The 22390-nt window shown below is 37.8% G+C and overlaps 1 protein-coding gene across 2 annotated transcripts in view; it reads right to left on the bottom strand.

Annotated features, from left to right (window-relative positions):
* neurl1b (neuralized E3 ubiquitin protein ligase 1B) overlaps positions 1-22390 on the bottom strand; it is a 476454-nt gene that overhangs the window by 47101 nt on the left and 406963 nt on the right. The window contains exon 1 of one of the 2 annotated variants that reach the window (XM_043703798.1): positions 12203-12830. The exons of the other annotated variant lie outside the window; for it this stretch is intronic. Coding sequence (XP_043559733.1) covers positions 12203-12233 — 31 coding nt within the window. The 5' untranslated portion in view covers positions 12234-12830. Of the gene's footprint in view, positions 1-12202; positions 12831-22390 lie in introns of those variants that run through there. 2 annotated transcript variants of the gene reach the window in all.

The following is a 22390-nucleotide window of genomic DNA, read 5'->3' as shown; positions in this document are numbered from 1 at the left end:
GCATTTCAACTCCTCCTCCCACTCCACCGAGGATATGCAGGTCATTGGACTCATCCACCGCCAAACCACAACAACCCGCCGGTCGGAGGGGGAGCGTCTTATCTTCCGACTGGGAACTCTCCAACCACAGGGGATGAACTTGGACTTCACCAGTTTCTTCATCCCTCCTCCCCCCACCTTGTCTCAGCCGAGTCCCTCCCGCCCGGCACCGCCTTCCTGGCCTGCAGTCTTCTTCTTGACCTCTCCGCCTCCATCCTACTCCGACCTATCACCCTCACCTTGACCTCTTTCCACCTATCACATTTCCAACGCCCCTCCTCCAAGTCCCTCCTCCCTACCTTTTATCTTCTCCTGCTGAACACTCTCTGCTCATTCCTGAAGAAGGGCCTGTGCCCGAAACGTCGAATCTCCTGTTCCCTGGATGCTGCCTGACCTGCTGTGCTGTTCCAGCAATAAAGTTTCAACTCAAACCCAAATATAAGAAAACTATGTAGAGTACTAACACTTCTTTGTCTAATAAGGTTCAAACAATATTCATTCTTGGCTTGTGAATCTGCTTCAAACAATAACTTGATACATGTGGTATTTCTTGGATAAAATTGCAGTGTGGCTTATAGATTTAGTTTTGGTTTCTCCAGGAGCATATGGGTGATATGATGTTGTAAAAGATAACAGAAAAGTAAACAGGAATGCATCCATTTTACTAGCTCATACAATAGTTACAAGAATACAGTACTTTGTTGAAAGCAATTCCTTGTGAACGTGGACTAATTCTCTCCAACTATTGGATTAAATTGTTGACAGTGAGAAAATATGAACACTGTTTGAGTTAATACAGCCATGTTGACCTGTAGGTTTCCAGAGATACCATGCCCAAAAAGCCTTCAAAAGCTGTTCAAAATGGATTATATCATGGACTGAATAACTTGTATGCAATGACCTTGGTAAATATATCAGTACTTTCCAAAGGAAGCAAATGGTTGTCAAAGATTTTTTTTTCAGATGGCAAATTCTTATGGCACTTGTTGTCATTTATAAGAACAAGCTGAGTAGATGTAATAACATTTTCTTTTGTGGTGATTGGTTTGTTTTTATGCTTTTAGGAAAAGTAGTTCTAAGTTATTTCCAATAGAAAACTAGTAAATTAATATAATATAGCTTTTAGTACCAAATTTCATCTGCAAATTAACTTTGAACAAATGGTTTGAGTTTGCACACGGTGGTCTATAGTGTGGTTATCATGCCTTTTGAGGCAATAGAAAAAGGTTGTAACATTCTAGCAAGAGACTGAATACAATTTCAGCTAATTGTTAGAAGTGGGCTTTGCCCATGGCTGATGTTACAGTTCAGATAATTCTATTGTTTAGGATGACTATAGAGTAGGCATGAACAGACAGAAGGGAAAAGCTCAAAATGAAACCAGGTATCATTATGGTTTTGGTTAGAGTGCAAGTTAATCAAACTCCTGATCAACTTTTACTCAAATAGCAAATCGTTTGGTGATCATTTCTGGGTCACACTGATGCCCTCAAACTGTACCATAATCAAACTCTCATTCAGTCCCTTTTCAATAATTAAGGAGGATGCCAGATTGTCAGGTCCCAGGACTTTTCAGGAAATGCTCTGTTATCTGAATTATAGAAAGTGCACGTGGGTGCCCCAAATGAATTCTCTTTCTCATGAAGTAGCACCGCTTAAAACAGGCTAGAAAGGTTAGAACTGTCAATAGTAAGGCCTCATGCAATAAAACATTCTAAGGCTCTTCATAAAAGCATTAGAAAATAAAGTATGACAATGAACCATAAAAGGAGACATTCAGACAAAAGGTAGGCTTTAAGGAGTTCTTAAAGGAGGCAAGAGAAATTTAAAGGTTTGGGAGGGAATTCCAGAGGTTAGGGTCAGGCGGCTGAAGCAACGCATGATGGAATGATTAAAACCCAATAATCTCAAGAGATTGGAATTATAAGAGTGTTAAGATCACAGAGGGTTATAAGGCTGGACGAGATCACGGAAATAGGAAGGGCAAGCTTTTGGGAGGGGGGTTTGGGTTTGAAAATGAAATTGAGAGTTTTAAAACTGACGAGCTACTTATCTAGTATAGATAGACAGGCACATGGGTGATGGGCAAGCAGCATTCGGTGTAAATTAGGACACAGGCAGTGGAGTTTTGAATGACATCTTGTGTATAATGAATGTGAGAGGTCAGCAGAAGTGTGTTAAATTTGCCAAGTCAAGGTGTAACAGAAACATTGAGTCTTCATTTATAACTAGCTTTCCCTTGGGCCAAGAGGGATGTGTCAAAAGTTCACATTGGTACTGTGGTCTATGGGCTCAAGTTTTTTTGGTGCCTGCCATTTGACCATTCAGTTCTGGTAGCTCTTTTGAGAATTGTAGAGGATTCTGAACTGTTTGCTTTGTATGGTGGAACGAAGAAACCATGAAAAAATTCAGCAATGAAGGAGAAAGAGAGAACATCAAACAAAATTAAAACAAAGTGCATTAGGTCAAGTGTTAGCATTGGAAGCTCAACAGTGGTGGGCTCACCCTGTATTCACAGATACGAGTTTCTATGTTTATGGATACCAAATATCATGGAAATGTCAGTTTTAATTCTCACATGAAGTTCTGTTAATATAGTCTCTTTTCACATATCGACATTAACACTTTTTTAGATGTTGTGTTCAGCATACTCTAAATACTGTTGCTGCACACACCTAATGTAAACCTATCTTAATACACTTTCTCTTTTAATCCCCACCACATCTTTCCTAAGTACAGGCCTAATTTATAGCCTTCCCCAAAGCTAATAACTAGCATTTCTCAAAATAAAACCACAGGTGGCAACATTCCAGGAGCATATTTAAATTCCTTAGCAGTTTGAAAATCAGCACCTTAATCTACCTACAAAAGTGAAGGAATGGAGTCACCTCTGAGTTATTAGAAATGCCCCGGTCACAGGAAATAACTCAGCTTTGTACATTAAAAAAGATAGAAAACAAATATCTTATTCAGTACCAACTTTTTGATAACAATTTAATGCATCTGTGCATTTACCTCAGATTGAATATTCAATATCTTGCTTACTGGTTCAAATATTCTGTAGACATTTTAAAATAAAGTTTAAAATAGTCAGAGAAAGCAAAGTGAACAAGCGTTTCAGTTCTACCTGTTAAGAGCTTTTGGCTAACAAAATGCTGAGGAAAGATTTTATATTCCAAAGAAAGCAGAACTTCATTAAGCCGATAATTACCAATTATATAAAAAAACTTATTTTTAAAAAAACCTTGTTTTCTTCTGAGTGTGAAATCCATGATTAATTGTGTTAATATTGGATTAGTGATCAGTTAAAAATGATAATGTAATAAATCATGTTACAATCCGATGTTAATTAACTTGAGAATGAAGACAAATCTTTGACTTGTTCACTTTGTCATTCTTGATTCTTAAAATAGCTTTTGAAGAACAAGGGAATTCATCCTACTATAATATTCAATATGCTGTCTGACTCCCCCTATACTAGCTCCCCACATATAAACAACCAGTTACATTCCAAAAAACTATTTTATTGCTTGATTTTAAAAGAAAATTAGGGATGCTATGTTAAAATTAAGCATTGAATCTAACTTTCAGCAGAATACCAATGTTTTAAGTTCTATCCATACATAATGGATTAAGTCAATTTCAGCTACTGAAATGGGAGTTTTCAACCTCCAAATAGGTGCTGGCATTGATCCTTCAAATAATGACAGAAGCCCAGGAATTGCTGGGAATTACTTTTTGGGCTGAGACTAAATAGTTGCTCCAAGCAGCAGGCTCCTTTTGTTCTTCACCAAGAAACATGACAGATTGACAAATTGGATTTTGAAGATTCAGACTATCCCACGGATGCAATTGCCAACAGGTCTCAGGATTTGGGGTAACAGAAGTTCTATGAAACCAAGAGAAGCACTCCTGTTTCTTTTGGACCCACCTCAAACTCTTAAAAATAATGGATTTGATTACAGTCCATGGACCAGGCAGCACAATTACAAAACCCTGTACAGAACATGTCTGGTACTTTCCCAAATCAAGGAAAGCCAGTTTCTCATGACATAGGCAAGTGGCCTAAAGTACATTTTAGGTGATCTCCCTGGTTGTATGAAAATCAGGAGAAAGTAAGGACTGCAGATGCTGGACATCAGAGTTAAAAATTGTGGCGCTGAAGGGTTTAAGCACGAAACATCGATTCTCCTGCTCCTCGGACGCTGCCTGGCCTGCTGTGATTTTCCAGCGCCACACTTATCGATTCTGTATGAAAAACACTCTAACACCCATATTAGGTCAAAAGTACTTTAGGTACCAGTAGTTTGAAACACCGAAACTGAATGTATCTAGAATAACTACAAAGGAAACTCCAAAATGTTACAATGTTTGTCTAGCAGAAAGCAGTACTTCAACAAGTGACAATACCTACCATGTACCACTGACCATTTAGATAACATTTTGGTTCATACAATGTGTTTGGTTTCTGTGTTTCAGACTACTCTTATATTGTTTGAGAGTTGTGTCCACTCTGTCCCAAAGTGTTGTCATTTGTCCAGATACTTGTATTAATTTCCATGTTCAGAAAACAGAGAACTCTCTTCATGTTATTTCTTTTATTGATTTTATCCTATTTATTCATAAAATTTACTGTCTTCCGAAAGCAGTACAGTAATCTACAGAAGACTAGTGGAAGTCATCTTAACTAATGACAATGATATAAAATAAATAAAGAAGCAGGTTTTAAAAGTCAATAAATTTCATTTAAAAAAAATACAATTGAAGGAAAATAAACTACTAAAATGCAATTATCTTTATAGAAAATGACAACATTGCATCAATTAGGATTTTCTTCACCATGCGGTTATATTAATTTTTATAAATTTGAGTTGAATTACCACCAATCAAAAGCAGTAAATTACTACAGATAATTGTTTCAAATAGGGTTTTTTTGAAATATAAATTTTAAATTTGTTCTCGATAATTGTTTGATTTATGGGCACTGGTCAATCTAGGTAGCAAATTTTACCTTTGCTTACTTGCAATGTTTTACTTGTACAGCCTGGTAGTTAGACAGTCTGAGTAATATGGGACCTTCTTATTATCATGAATATTACCATATCCATTGCAAGTGGCATAACAAGCAATTCTCCAATTAAAGGCAAATTGATTAACACTTTAACGAGGCTAGGCCAGATTCTTATCTTACTTAAGCTGCTTTAAAGATAACAAATAAGCCACAGACAGAGTTGAAATAGGTCTCAATTACTGCAACTGTACTATCTAAGTTTTCTACAAAGGTTAGGAAAAGATGTTATCTCATAAATGGGCAAAGTATTCTAGCTTTTAGTCAGTGTCAGCATCGACTGAGACACAGACATTTATTGCGCTTGCTCAGCTCAACTTTAGATAAACTGTTTGAGCCCCACTTGATTCTGTCTCTCAAGCTGGCCCTGAACACATGGCGTTGTTCTTTTATTTCTTCTGTTCACTAATTGAAATTAGATCCCATCAGCTGTTATGTTTGAATTTGAACCTGTGATCCTCAGAACTGTAATCTAGGTCTCTACTTCAGTGACATTACGACATTAGCACTCCTACCCTATTCCTTGTGTTCATAGAAAACAGAGGGAGAAGTTTCACACCTCTTCTCATCTAGGGTCTGTGAACAAGGCTGTTCTTTTAACTTGCCATAACCCTCTTGAAAGTGGATTCTTATCAGGCACCCAAACTGTGAATGCAAGAATACCATTTGTGAACAGCGTAACAGAATTCTAAAGGAAATTATATTTTATTGGAAATTGTTATGGACAGTAGCTTCAACAGCTATTTCATTAACATTAAAGATTTCTTCATTGTCTCATTTGTTCTACTATCGGTTAGTTCAGTTGGCTGGATAGCTGGCTTGCAATGCAGAATGATGCCAACATTATGGGTTTAATTTCCACACAGGCTGAGGTTACGACCAAGGATTCTCCTTCTCAGTCTCTCCCTCATCTGAAGTGTGGTGACCTTCATGTTAAACATTTATCATCATTCCTCTCACTAATGAGAGAGCTGTTTTCTGTGACTATGGTGATTTTACCTTTGCTTTTACACCCAGTACAGAACATACACCTGTTAAAGACAAGAATTGACTGTATCTTTGACTCTAGATCTTGACTTAAAGTTGAAATATTTTATAACTTAAAACAAAAAATCCCTCCAGGGTAAAAGAGCTGTAATAATTAATTCCAAATTACTGGAAACATTGTACCTAATAATTTTCAAAAGAGTGTGATTTTGTAAAAAGAAACTAAAATTGCAAACATTAAGATCAAAAGTGCCCGGTGGGCAGTTCTTTGATATAAATGCTCTAACCAAACTCAGTGAAAGTACTGTAAAATTACTTTGTGTTGTTCAACATTTTCCAAATTTGTTGGCAAATGACATTGTTCTTTAAAGTAATTCACACTTTTCTGCAAGCAAGGGCATGTTTCTGCTTGTGAATATGAGGTATTGTTGAGCTGTCCCGGCAAAAACAACAAGCAAAGAATCTCAGCAAGGAATTATTGTGTGATTTTGTGGTCAAGAGAGTTAATGTTAAAGGAAGAAGACAAAACAAAAGGATATAACAGTGTTGCATGGGCACTAGAATATAAAACATAACTTTATTCCACTTAATAAAAAATAATTGGTGTCAATAAATAAGCCATCCATTATACAATACAGTGTAGGTATAAACAATACATTCAGTGTTACAATTTCATATAAATCAAAAGTCTACAGCTGTAATATTGCAACTTCCACAAACCGCAACCGCAAATGCTCCAGGTTACCACTTACATAAAGCAATGGAAACTAGTGTGTTATGCTCATGTAACAACTGTATTAGTTACTTTGAAATGATTCCTGGATGTTTTTATAATTCTTTTTGATTTTTTTTATTTCAATGTGACATTTAGTAAATTTTGCAAATTATATTTAAAAATGCATAAATATATCACTTTGTAACATGGACTTGTTATTTCTTCACACCAATTTCAAAACTTCGATGTTTAGTGAATCCTTTTGTAGTTCAAGCTTGAATGTAATGCCTCTTAGAAGATTCATGGAACATGTTTTGCCATTTCAGTCAGTAGTTGAGCCATTCTCATCATGCTTTTTGATTCAATAGCAAATGTTAGCTGACCACAGTTATTAAAGCTAAAAGGTTAGCTTGTTACTTTTGACTACAATGTATTTTACCCCACACTTGATCTCCTTGATATTCAAGAACCTATCTATCTCAGTCTTAAATATACTCATTGACCTGAGGCTCCATAAGGCTCTGGTCTCACCACAGTTGGAGTATTGTGCACAGTTTTGGGTCCCATATCTCAGGAAAGATGTACTGGCCCTGGTGTGTGTTCAGAGGAAGTTCACGAAAATGGTCCGAGGAATGAAATGCTTAACATATAAGGAACGTTTGAGGACTCTGGGTTTATACCTGAAGGTGCTTAGAAGAATGAGGGGTGATCTAATCGAAACATACAGAATACTGAATGTCCTGGACAGAGTAGATATGGGGAAAATGTTTTCATTGGTAGGAGAGACTAGGACCCAAGGGCATAGCCTTAGAGTAAAGGGAAGACCTTTTAGAACAGAGATAAAAAGAAACTACTTCTGCCAGAGAGTAGTGAATCTATGGAATTCATTGTTACAGAAGGCTGTGGAGGTCAGGATATTGAGTATATTTAAGACTGAGATAGATAGGTTCTTGAGTATTAAGAAGATCAAGGGTTCTGGGGAGAAAGCAGGACAATAGGGTTGAAAAACTTATCAACTTTGATTGAATGGCACAACAGTGTTGATGGGCTGAATGGCCTAATTTCTGCTCCTATATCTTATGATCTTTGCATGCTTCAACTGAACTTCCTGCCACTCCATTTCCAGGCAGTGCATTCTATACCCTAATTACTCACAGTGTGAAAAAGTTTTTTTCTCACAGCACCCTTTCTTTGTTTGCACAACACTATAAATCTATGTCTTCTCACTTTTGTTTCTTTTATGAACAGGAACAACTTCTTCCTATCTATTCTACCCAGCATGTTCATATTTTTGAAAACTAATGTCATAATTTTAAAGATCTCTACTCAGTCTTCTTTCATTCACGTAACAATGCATGTTAAGTGCATCCGCATTGATACAATTAACCAATGGTTCTGTCTTAAAAATATATACCATAAGATTTGAGCTTGATATTCTAATCGGCTTTCAGGCCTTCAAATAATATTTAACCTATTGTATTTACCTTGATTTGCTTGCAATTAAAATCATCAATGAAATTAGTCATATGATGGTTTCAACAGAATCTATTCAGAGTCAAATCTGAGAATCAAAACCTAGCTGAAATGTGCAGGAAAATTAAAGCTGCATACAATAATAATTGTTGAAAATGACATAGTTTATATAAAATGTAACATGCAAGATTTGTAATACTGTTGTTAAGAGTATAAAGCCTTACTTTAGAAAGACGTCAAAACCATGAGAAGCTTGCACAAGAGTCACTAAAATGAGTTGAGAGGCTAATAAAAGTAACTGGAAACCCTGGGACCCTTGCCTTTAGAAGAAAGAGGGTTCTTAGGGATCTTACTGGTGTGTTCAACATGATGAGTGGGGCAATATCTACAGGACAAAAATTAGTAATCAAATGAACAAGAAAGTAATATTAACCTCCTTCCCATCATTTATACAACTGGAATAAGACAGAAGGAGTAAAATCAATTGAATAGGTTCTGCTTTATTCCCACATGTGACCTACTGCTGCTATTTTCTAGTTCAAACAGGCAGGATCCTTATTAGCCTATGTAAATTGAGGTTCTACAGCAGCTGGCAACAGGAGAAAATACCGGAAACAACAAGAATCTGTAAAGAAATGTGATAACCAATTCACATGCAACACTTGAGGCAGAACCTGCTTCTCACAGATAAGACTCTTCAGCTATCAGTTAAATTATAATGTATAAAACTGGCCCAGTCTCAAGGATTTGACTTGTTGCATGTCCATCACTGAATGCAAATGGATTCATGCTGATATAGGTCGGACATGGACACATTTTAGATGTAGGCCCTGTCCAACCTCTGATTGAAAAGCAGTCACAACATTATCCTTTAAAGGAATCATGAAAGGCTGCAGTGAAAAGAGAAAGCGATTATTTTGGAGAGATTTTGTTGACTTGTGGAGTGTAAATTCCAGCCCACTATTCCACCAAGTTGGACTGGCCCCTCTCTTTAAATGGCTTTTGGCAGTTCAGTTCAGCCCTGTGGTTGGGCCATTGGATTTATGACCTGACTGTAGATTATTTCACCTCCAATAATACCAACTATGACAAGTTTCAAGGCCTCTCACCCACCACCACCAAAGTTGTGTGCATCTCAAAATTCCTCCCAACCACACTGTCCCTGCGTCTCCTGTTCAATCACTACGAAAATTTGAAGATTGCTCAGAAGAATTAATTTTTATATATACGATGTGCATGTAATACCTGATCAGACATGGGGCAAAAATAAAATCTAAAAATGCATTTTTTTCAGAAAAGAACAAATATTTGATAGAAAAATGGGAAAGGGTGGTGAGGGGAATAATTAATCAAATGATGTGTGCATGAAAATCTACTCAGAATTAGATTTGAGAGTTAGAGACTCGTCAAAATAATTTTAATTTTTAATTAAAAAGAATGATTCTGTTCCTGTAGAAAGCTCTGGAGGCTAGGTGATTGAATTTACTTAGCGTAGAGTTAGATTTTTGATGATAAATTACTCAAAAGGTTTTGTTTGTCAGATAAGAATATGGAGCTGAAACCACAAGCAGTCATTAACGTACTGAATGGTTGAACAGGCTCAAAGGGATGTTCTTAAAATGTAAAAAGATGTCAAATCTTGTGTACCATCTCTTAAAATCACAATTTCTGAGAACTCATTTAATGTAAAATATTCCGTATAAGTTTTATAACACTATAATAACAATCTTGCAATACAATAATTTAGGGAGAATGTCAAAGCCATGAAAAGCATACAGACGGTTTCACAATGATGTTTAAGAGTGAAGAGAAAAAATGGAGTGCTTTGTGGAGTGGCTATATCTTTCCCAGTTAGAGACAAAAAAAACTGCAGCTGCTGGAATCCAAAGTAGACAAACAGGAGGCTGGAAGAACATAGCAAGCCATGCAGCATCAGGAGGTGGAGAATAACATTTCAGGTGGTGCACTGGCATAGGCATAATAGACTGAATGGCCCGCATCTGTGCTGAGATATTCTGTGGTGATAGCTTACATAATTCAGATACATACAATGAGGTACTCAAGTGCTTAGTATTGTGATGTTCACTTAAACTATAAAAGTCATATTACCAACAGACAGAAAATATGGAGGTAGAAGTGATCACTTCCTAACAGGTTATGCTGAAAATTTAAACAATCCCACATGCTTTGGATCCCTCATTTTATATACAATTAATTAAACTTCTTTTTTGTGATGCAAATAATTTTTCTTCATCTGCACAATTACGACCTGAACGCATTTTTCCGGATGTGCCAGAATTTCAGACAGAACACATGTTGACATCCCCTTAAATAGAAACAAAATTAAACACCCTCCACTGCACACCCGCATCTTTTCAGAAGCAAATCCCAAAAGCGGCCTTAATGAAAACATATAGGACACGTTCATTCGTTATTTATGTAACAATAAAACTGCAGTGCTAATTTTTCCAAATATTATGAAAACATGGTGTGGTTTAGTTGCAACCTTAGGACTGCACTGCACTCAATGAAATGTGAACATGACAATTTCGGGCAATATTGCTTCTTAGAGAACACCAGCACTTTTTTTGTCATTAATTAGTTCGACTGCGAACCGTACTTTTATGACATAGAGACTCACTCCATTGACTGCTGCTTTAACCAGTGGCCCTTATTCAGGAGCAACTGTCACATTGTCTCACCACCTGTTCGGAACTTTTGGAAGCTGAAAGCAATGAGGTGCTTTCCAACTGAAACACACACCTCCCCTCGACAGCTGAAGACTGGAACCCCCACCCCCACCCCTGATACAGCAGTTAGTTGTGACTAAAGATAGCAGGATTTTTAAACAGTCACACGGACCTCAGTCCACATCCAGCGCAAAAGCTATTTTTTCTCTCTCTCTCTCTCTCGAAGGCACTTGACAGCTATGGGGATTTGGTTCCCTGGCATCCTATTTCTTAGAGCGGCCTCCGCTTTTTATACAAAAAAACGACCCGAATAAGCTCCCATATCTCTATATTTAAAACTGCTCGTCACGAAGGGCCTTGCAGATCTATTTATAATTCCTTGAAGTGACTTGAGATCAGAGGTGATTGCCATAAAAAGAACTGCGTTGTTAATCTAACCTTAATTAATGAGTTCTGTTTGAGGTTTTTTTTAAAACAAAAACAGCGAGATCATATTCTGGGCGGTTGGGGGCCACACTTTCTCGTTGACAGCAAGTTATATATTTTTCCCTGGTCTAGTTCCCCTGGACACGCTTCTCTCTTTGTGTATTATGATGACAATTGACTGGTCTATTTTTTTTTAGTAACCCATTTTTTCTTCATCAACCTGCTCAGAGATGCTATAACACACCTCTGGGAGCAGGTAAGACGTGAATTTGGGTCTCTGGGTCAGGGAACGACCACTGCACTGCCACGGTGCAAACGGAGAGAAAAGGCGAGCCCGCCAGGTTGGAGATGCGGAGGTCAGGAGCCCTCAGAGGCTGCGATTGAGGGGCGCTGTCACCAGTGGCTGCAGAGGCGGAGGGTTCGGCGCACGGAGTCCGGGCGGGCGGGACGGTGGCACTGAAATCACCCAGGGAAAACCGCTTTGGCAAAAAAAACCACCGCAGCCACCAGCCCAGAGCAAAAAAAAACAACAACGCTAAAAAGCATCATCGGAGGGCCTGTGTAACATGTGCCTCTCTCTCTCTAGCGCGCATAACCAAAGGATTTGCCTGTGGTTACAATATCGAAGATGGATCACACAACCAAAAGCAATGGTCGGGCGGTCTGCCCACGAGGAAACCCTGTTCAGATCGAAGGCACTTTAGCTTTTCAAGGCTGTCGGAAGCTGGAAAGTACAGGTTTGTGGCTCCCGGAGCAGGAGATCGCGGCAGAGGGAGTGGTGGTGGGGGGGAGGAAGCTCCCTACCTGCATGGGTTTTCTGAGCACTGTTTCCCATCCCTTCCTTTCATTTAAAGCAAGACAGAGCCGCCTGCGGTTGGTTTCATGTGGATCTCAGCAGCGCTGTAATTCCTGCCCCTGGCTTCGAAAGGTCCATCTGCTCGCGGGAGCAGGTCGTTTCAATGAACACACCGAGAGGGAGGTCTTCAGGTTCCAAACGGATCTCAGTCTTGCCTTCGACACAAAGAAAGCCCCTGCCGCTGTTCCCCGGGGAGGGGGGGTTGGTTGATTCAAGCCCCTTCCTTATCTGGGGAATCACGCAGGGATTGCAATTGGCCAGGCTACCACACACACACACAACACGAGTCGGCGCGGGGAACGACCCCACCGGTTCCCCCGGACTTAAGAAAAGTCAACTACTTCCTTCTGCGATCTCTAGTGATCCTGGCAACGGCGCTGCCCATCTCTCGTCACTGCATCCCACGCTCATTCCCCCCCGGGCGAACCGAGAGTCCAACTCATTGAATCTCACAGCTTTTGGCAGTTCTGCCTCTGGATCACGCCGCTGATCATCTGCGCCGACAGTACCAACATTTCTGTTATTTTTTTTCTCTCTCTGACAGCCCGACTCCCCCCGCCCCGCAGCTCCCACCTCCCCCCCCCCCCCACACACACACAGTCCTCCAGCAATCAGAAAACTGATTCTTAATATGTGACTGGCATAGCATGAGAACGACATCACGCCTTAGGAATGTTTTATAGAAGCTAATGCACAGAATATCACTGGTATAATCAGGCCGGATTAAAGAATCTCTGTGTTGGTGTATCATTTCATCTAGAACTTCTTACAATTCACCAGTCAAATGAATTGAATTTCTACAGGTTTTCTCCTTTTCGCCGCGAAAGCAGAATTTTCTCAGGTCTCCATCCTTTTTTCTGATTTAAGTATCATAAACTGGGCAAATACAACTTGCTTGAAAGACAATCAAACCAACTACCTCATGATAACTGATTTTGCGTCCAAGTTCCATTTTATGATGAAAGTGAGTTGAGGTTCTAACTGAATAAGACCAATCCTTAGCCACATAACTTGAACCAATCATGTATTGAGCATCAGAGCCTCAAGAAGGTCCTCTTGTCTCTGATACAATGCCAGCACTCTGTTTTGTTTACATCTTATGATTCACATAATAAGCAGTGCAAGATCTGGTTGAATAGAACAATAATATCAAAACACGAATCAAAGCCACATATTTTAGATGGTTGTTAGCTTAAAATCATAAATTTTAATCACAATAATAAAGGTATCTTATCCGAAGGCATTGACAAATCTTCACAATTGTCCTCAACTTCATTGAACTCCAGGTGTTTCCATGTAAAATACGTAGCCCTGCATATGACCCACAGATAAACTACATCAGTCCAGCACAAATGCTTCCATTGAATGTCAGGAACGCAAATATTCTATTTCAAAAACAAAATTGAAAAGAAAATCTAAGTAAACCCCAGCACACTATGAAGACAACCTGTAGCAGACCGGGAATTATTACTAGCTAAGAATGTATTTAGCATACAAATTATGTTATTCTAACTTATTCAGATTGGTTGGGGGAAAAGAAGTATGAACGTTTCATTTGCATAGCTATGGTATTAACTTGTTTTTATTCAGTAGTGTTAGCACTCTTGCTTAGAAACATGGAATTCGTATAGACTCATCCCAAGGTCGATTTTAACTCTGAGCACGACTGAAAAGTAGGAGATAGCAAGTTGGTAAATAAAAATTGAGATGTGTATAACAAACTGTTGTTGTCTCTTATTTTGTACTATTATCCAATGATCCCCCATCCCCCGCCAAGACTTTGGAACTTCATTAAAGTTAACTCAAATTTAAATTTTGCTTTCTAAAATATGATGTGCTTCAGATTAGATGTTTATCTAAAATCTTATTCCAATACTTAAATTGTTCATAAAAGTTGAACCCTGCAGTCAACATCATGAGAAACACATTTTGCTGTTCATTCATCTTCTTGCTGTCCATACAATTTGGTTGTGTACAAAATGGTTGCTGAACTTGCCTACAGTTTAGTTCAATGTGAAGCATTCAAAGATATAACAAGGAGTTTTTTACATATAACTCTTTACAAACTGATAACAAAAAATCTTATTTTTTTAATCCAGCATTCCAAAAAAATCTTATATCTGGGCCAAGTGATTTTGTGTTTTCAATGCCTGTATTGTAACACTAGAACAAGCAGTAGCAATACAATAATAGTTATTCAAACATCAGGGTCACTAAAATTAACTATAAATCACTCAAAGACTGACATAAAATACATTTAATATAAAATAATATTTTAAAAACTGCACTCTGCTGCTTTATTCTTCTTATTGCATCATTCTGTTCCCTTCTGAACTTGGTCTCCTTGACCCTATTTTCATTTTAACCTTATTTAACCAATTTATCAATTTATGTTTGTCTAATATTAAAGCCTGTTCCTAACTATACATTTCGGAATCTTGATTGTCATAATCTGAAAGCTAGTTTTATGATTTGAATTTTCAGCTAATCAAAAATTTCAAGAGGAGAATAATTAAATTGGTGACTTGTCCCGTTCACTTGTCCTGGTCACTGTTTCACATGGCTTTGACATTATGGAGCCTGCTAACTCCATGGCAATGGGGCAATGATGCAATGATGCTACAAAAGAAATAGTGATTGATCCTGTTCCTCGATATGTTTGGCTGTCCCTATTGTCCAAAGAGTGCAATGCTGGGTGACAGCAGTGCCTGCTTAAGTCAGGTAGTAGTCCTTTCTCATTTGTTAGGGACACCTATTGATATGGATAGAATTCAGTTTGGCTTTTGAGGAGAGCACTGAGTGGAGTGGTACCAAGCATACGTTGCACAATACTGAGTGGGGATCCAGCTGAAGAAGAGTCCGGAAAATAAGTTTTCATTTATTTTTGTGGACATTGGAGAATCAACTCTTTGATTCTCTTTGTCTTGTTTTGAGAGCCGATATATCAGTGATATATCAGTGATATATCAGTGGTCATTATGTTTACAATATATATCTGAATAACATGCAACATTTTATTTTCTTACATGTAAGTTACACAGAAAATTAATTACTCTAGCTGGTGGGAGGAGATTTGAAATTAGCTACTTAGTGTATATTACTATAGTCAGGATGTAGAACCCTTTCTGAATGAAGTGGAGTTTTATGCTCACATGCCAGAGGATGAAGATTTTCTTATTTGAATCATCATATACCATTATCTTCAAAGCACTAAGTTGTGGAACACTTTTGGCTGTATTTCCTTTCTTTCAGGATGGGAATCACATTCGTGACTCCTAACACACATGACCTGACACAGTTTCCTGAGATGGGGCTGTTTCTCTTTGTAGTAAAGTACAGGCTTGAGATCCTTGGATCAAAAGGAAGCCTGGCCAGTATCAAAGAGCAAAAGGAAGGTGGGGCCGCAGCAGGACATTCAATGGAGTAGAATCATGACAGAGTCCCCAGCCGTGCTCCTTAACTAGCATAGGTTCATCTTCTACTGTGGGGTAGAGATTCATTCTGCGTGGTCTTTGCTATACTGTTATTTCTGATTTTATAAGGAAGTATTAAAAAAAAACTTGGATGTATTGCTAAAAATAGATCCAAAACATCTAATCTAAAACTTTTATTTCATTCAATACGTTGATACATTAGCAATTGAATGAGTAAGATCCTATGAACTTGTTGTTAATCTTGGAGTTTTTAAATTCATCAATGTTACCATTTCACCTCTGAAACTGCAAATTTGTTCAAACTCAAAAAATGCCAACAGATATTGAGTCTGTTGTAGTTTGTTTGTTTTCTCAAGATTATAAGAGACTAAGTTACACAAAAATACAAATTCTGTACACAATGATGTGATATACATCTCCCTGTGCTGATGGAAATCAGTTTGTAAAATAATGAGGTATAAATTTTCACTCCTGGGTCAGGGTTGCAGAGTGTTGAAAATTTCCAGCTCCACAAACCTGACCTATGAGAAAATGTCCTGGATTTCCTGATTTTGGTTCTGGAGTGGGTGAATACAAACGGGAGTTGGGCTACTGCCTCCAGACAGTAGAAGCAATTGGAGGCAGCCATGGTCTGCCAGATGTGGGCTGTGTCGAAGGCCCACCTCTCAGATCAAGGAATTTGTTGCAGCTTTAAAGAAGACATGAAAATTAAAACCAATCCTACAGTCCTCACACCTCATTCTTGTCAATCCATGCTACCTCAAACTGTTCACATGCCATAGTCATAGCCCTTCATATTCTCCACGCAAAACTATACTACTCTATCTATCAGCATGGCCCTTCATATTCCTAGCTTAAGGCTAACGTATACTTTATAACTCACCCAGTGTTCACCACAGAGAGATCTCAAGATTTATGTTGAGATGAAATAACATTCTAAATGTAAATTGATGAATTCATTTCATTAAAAAACTCTGATTGATTTAAAAAAAACCAAAGATTTTATGAACACTTTGGGAAAAGAGTGTCACAGTGAAGGAAGAGATGGTATAACTGGGGAGGGGGTGGTGTACTGGTAACATCACTGGATCAGTAATTCAGAGCCTAAGGCTAATGTTCTGAGAACATGGTTTGAATCCCACTGTAGCGACCATAGCATTGTTTACAGTCATAGGGGTTTAAACAGTGTTGGGGAGCTAGGATTCTGAGTCAGAAAACTGAAACTTGCCTCCTAAAGAGCTCTAATTTGTACCCACACTCCTCATGAACTCTATCATGGCCCCTAATTTACATTGTGACCTAATCTCTATGTGGAAAGACTGAAATCTCAGGCAGAGTCACAAATGGCTTGATGTGTATTTCAAAAGGGACAAAAGTGCACACGTCAAGTTTTCCTAAGCCCACAGGAAACTCCAACCTGATAAGTTTGAATTAATATACTGCTACTTTGAATGAATGATCAAATTACAAATGTGCTTGATTTCCTGTTTCAGCTCTGAGAAGCTACAGGAAATCACAAAAGGATAACATTAGTGCTTGCACTAGCAGAACGAAGATGTTTCATACACAAAGGTTATTTGCAGCACTTAGTGCACTTTTGCAGTTCTAATAAATCAACAGATGTTCTGGTTCATTACACTGTTCATAATGATTATAATAAATAATTGTGCTATTTTAATCTCCTAACGGCCTCAGTGAATACTAGCCCTCCTTATTTATTTTGCAAACAACTTGCTGTAAACCTAACTTTCATAAGCCATACAAACTATTGCTATCATCAGCAGTTTAATTGTTTTAGTAGCATTTTATGTGCATTAATTAGAATGTTTTGCAGGAAATCTGATTAATTAACTAAGGAAAACCTGATCCAACATTGGTTTCAAAAAGATTGAATGCCATACAACATTTTAATATATGATGATCATAAAATGAATTATTCTTGTTGACTGGAGGAGATGTGTATCTTACTATCTTACTGGTGTACTGGGAAAGTGTCTTTGGTTATGAAAAAAACATGTAAAATGTTTTGGATATCACATTGTAATGTATTTTTAAAGACCAGCTTTTATTCTACTGTGAAAGCTTTAATAACCACAGCAACAACATGTTAATATTTTAAACTTTCTTCCTCAAAAAGATCCATTAGTCTCATGATATTATAATGCAACATCTTTTACCTCATTAAATAAATATCTAAGTTCTCATTTTTAAAAATTGTTTTTGTTTGTGGGTCTTCTAGTAAGGCCAGCATTGATTGCAATTCAATAATCTATTTTGGTCAATTTAAATTATCAAAAATGAAAATTTTCACAGTGATGAAAATTCAACAGTACAATGGTTTTCTAAAACAATGGCAGAGTCAACATCTGATGATACATTATTGATGATAAACGTAGATGATTTAAGAAACATATTCAGGCAGTATGACTCAGATCATTTATGTCATATGGTAGGTCAGTGATGACTGACCTACATTTATTTTTACTGGGTTGAATCTGATTTGGGTGTATTAAACTGGATAATACATCATATAGTCTTGCAACCTCCTCCAGTATATATTAATATCCTTTTTGTTTCAGTTGCTTCACAAACATATCAATTGCACTAAGTTGCCATTCCATTAGTATCACTCAGGATAAAATCCACTTTAAAGCTTTACAGGATGTATGTTTCTCCATAATTAGGCAGAGTTAAAAACAAAGTTGCTTCACTGACTCTAATTAATTTAAAAGCTGATTAAAGGTTTTGCAGTAAAACTACCACCACCTTTGACTAAAGGCACCTGAATTTCTCAAAAATGTCTTTATTTTATTCACTGGAGTTGAACAACTGAAATGGATAACTGAATTGGCAGAGCTGCAATATAGGCAAAAGTGAGGACTGCAGATGCTGGATACCAGAGTTTAGATCAGAATGGTGCTGGAAAAGCACAGCAGGTCAGGCAGCATCCGTGGAGCAGAAAAATTGACATTTTGGGCAAAAGCCCTTCATCAGGAATAGTTCAGTATGGGGAAGAAGGTGTGATGATGATGATGATGATATCAGATCCAACTAGCATAAATGATAAACGTGAGAGCACAATGTTCTAATGATTTTAGGCACTGAATTATCCTCATTACTAAACCTCATTACAACAAGGGAAAGTATGTTTAATATTATAATATTATGATAGGTAATAAAGATGGTTCAGTGCTAAAATCATATTTTCTCAGTTATATGCAGAACATTATAAACAAATAAAAATCACTAAAGCAATAAAAGTTGAGCTCAATAACTTCGGTGCTTGTTTGTTTTTCAAAAGAAACCAGATTTGTTTGAAAGGTTCTTTAAAGGGTTTCTTTTTCAAGGTTTGTTTGACTAATTTGAATGATCCATCTTCTAAATTAATTTGCAATGAGTTGGCCTCTTTCTAATGCCCAAAAGAACATGACCATATGTATCAGGCATTTTGTAAAACACAACTTCTGCTGCACAGAAAATTGGTAGTAGAATGTGGTCTAAAGTCGAACAAGTGAACTGGGTTATATTGAAAATAACTATATACAGAAGATGCTAAGAAAGGACATCTTATCTGGAGCCTTACAGACCCAGCTCCCTATTCGTGATCTGATCTCACTCTGACAATAATTCCTTTTGCACATATTTTGTTGCTATCCTCAGAATAAAGTGTAATTCCCTTTACTCAACAGAAATGTCCATGATGTACTGCAGAGTTCTGACCAGTGATCACGTGAAACAGTTAAAATGCTTGCTGAACCCTACTCCTAAATGTGTTGAAAATACTCACCCAAAAAATACAATGGAACAAATAATTAAAATATAAAGAAAGCTTTTCTAATCCTGCACTTAATGTTGAGTCTTATGTAGGAAATCCTCATCAAGTCAAACTTATCATCAGACGGTCTGACAATTCCACAAAAGTAAACAAACTCAACCTATCTGGACCTGCAGTACGTGCATGTTCTGTCTGATGAGTATTGGGTATGTAATGTTGACAGTGAAGTAATTCAGAAGATGTAGACTTGTGTGTAGTTTCAAATTTTCTCATGGAGTCTCTGAGTTCAAATGACAGCTCCAAGTTGCATTCAGAACTTGACTCACACCATGTGCCAGTTTTATCAGTTCTTAATTCAACCACCAGATGGGGTGCTTTGCAGCAGAGCGATGGACCACCCTATTGAGGACCAACTGGTGGCACAAGACTCACTATTTTGAATCTCACCTCTGGTTAGATATTCCTAAAACATCCTCTTGGAGGGATCATGACATCAAAAAAAATTTTAATGACCAATGAGGAAGTGCAATATGTGCCATGGTTTAAAAATATTCACAACCCATCCATTCAGTTTCTCACCCAAATTTAACAATTCATCTTAAAAAGTTCATCAGACTTCCTCCAAACCCCATCTCAGAAATATTTCCCAATTACAAATACTGACTGCCAAAAGAGAAAAGGCGTCGAATATATGAAGGTAAAATATGTTGCATCTTAAATTTACAGAATATGGTTCAAGAGAATGGCAGAGTAGTAGGGATTCACGATTCCCCCTTCACCTAACCATTTGGAAAATGACCAACAAACACCATTTGGATGGAAATTGCACTAATGTGCTTTCTGGCTTGCCATAGTAATGTGACGTCTGCTGTGAAGCACTCCCTGCAGGAAGTCATCTTACCATCAGTTCAATAAAGACATAATACAAACAAGACTGCTATCTAGTGAGCTCATAACAAATACTTGTCCACTAACCACTGTCATTCACAAAAGGCCTAATTCTCATTCTAGTTTAGTTGTCATTCCCAATTTGATAATATGCTTGTCAAGTTAACCACAGCTACAGTGTAACCCTCCAGTCAGTCAACCAGGTACTGCAACTATCAGGGGTTAGATCTTACAGCTGGATAGGGTTAGTGCTACTGAAATGAGTCATTTGTTTTCCACTTGATAGTAGCACCAAGAATAGGGTTTTAGCAAATTTTCCAGTTTGGCATTTCTTACTAAATGGCAGCATCCCCACGGGCCTATTACTGGACCTTAGGGAAGGAAGCTTATTAGATTGCTGTAAAATTACTAAGTCTCATCTCTTTGATACTAGTTCTATTGTCAACAGATTAAGACTGATTATAATATTCTCCTCTCAGAGCTATCATTACCAAATACACATGGTGTCTGTGTTAGAGGATGGGTGTTCATATTTATAAGTTACTGCTTAAATTACTAGAGTTCACAACATTGCAGGACGATGTTCGTAGTTATTATCCTTCACAAAATAAATGTATTATCAGCAATAATTAAGCATACACTTAACAGAAGCACTTATGGAAAAATTGTGAATTCACCAGATAATTCACATACTAGGTTCTCAAAGTTTACAAGTTGCTCAGGCCTCATTGAATTCTGCAATATTTCCAGCATCACTACCTCTACAGGCCAGATTCCAAAAGGGGTCTCAGCATTGTGAGCTACAGTGAGAAATATGGCAAAATGTCCAGCGAGGCATATCTCAATGGAAGAAACAACTCACTGCAGCTTTTAAATAAATTTCAAGTGTTAAGGTGAGATTCCTATACACCAGGCACCAATGTCTCAGAGCCACACTCCATGCACTCCAATCCAAAGAAGTTAGCAAATGGTATGTGACAGCTATTATGAAGATGTGGGTGTACTGTACCTTTAAGAGTGTAAAAAGCTAGCAGAACTACCTGACACAGCACCAAGTGTTCAGAATAAGGTAATAATGTAACACTTGGTTGAAAGCTAGATTAGCTGGTTGCCTGGAGACAACAAAACAAATTTGAATTAGGCCAATCAGTTTCAGATTAGATGTTTGGAGTACAGACCATTTGGCCCAACAAGTCCGCACCAACCCTCCGAAGAGTAACCCACCCAGACACAATTCCCTCTGAATAATGCACCTAACACTAAAGGCAATTTAGCACGGCCAATCGACCTGACCTGCACATCTTTGGATTGTGGGAGGAAACCAGGGCACCCAGAGGAAACCCATTCAGACACGGGAAAACGTGCCAACTCCACACAGACAGCCACCCAAGGCTGGAATCAAACTTGGGTCCCTGGCGCTGTGAGGCCCCATTAAATTATACTCCGAAAAAATACCAAACTCCAATCAAGTTTGAATTTAGTATATTGACAATCTTAAAAGCCAATGACACAATCCGATGCTTTGGCGGTATAAGACTGGGAAAACCTGAACAGTTGAGGGAGAACTGCCAAGCCACCAGCAAATGCAGACTGCCAGGAGAATAGCTCTCTTAAAGATACCTTTATCAATCAGTGACCTGTGAAACAGAAATCCATAAGAAGAGAAGAATCGACATCTGGCTGGTTTTGAAAACTTGAATTTTTGGTAAATCTTAATTGGGGGGTTTTATCGGATTAGTATTGTAGAACAGGAAGGTAAAAGATAGGTCAGAAGAAGAAGTTGTAAATAGTTGTTAACTATTCTCTGTTATACCTTAAGAAATAAAGTTGTTAATTTTTACTTTAAATAGTTATTGGCCTCTCGAATTTTCACAGATTATTGCATGTGATAAATCTTTTCTATGTTGCTGGTTTAAATTAAGCAGGATGGTTTACCCCGCGTCGTAACACCGCCTCTAAGGCCCCTCATAGCACATCTCCAATCCATTTACTGGATGCTTCTGAATTTCAATACTGCACCTAAATGAGCAATGACAACT

This window comes from Chiloscyllium plagiosum, chromosome 14 (genome assembly GCF_004010195.1).
Source record: "Chiloscyllium plagiosum isolate BGI_BamShark_2017 chromosome 14, ASM401019v2, whole genome shotgun sequence".
Lineage (NCBI taxonomy): Eukaryota > Metazoa > Chordata > Chondrichthyes > Orectolobiformes > Hemiscylliidae > Chiloscyllium > Chiloscyllium plagiosum.
The sequence above is the reverse complement of the archived record's forward strand: the minus strand, read 5'-3'. Positions and strand labels throughout refer to the sequence as shown.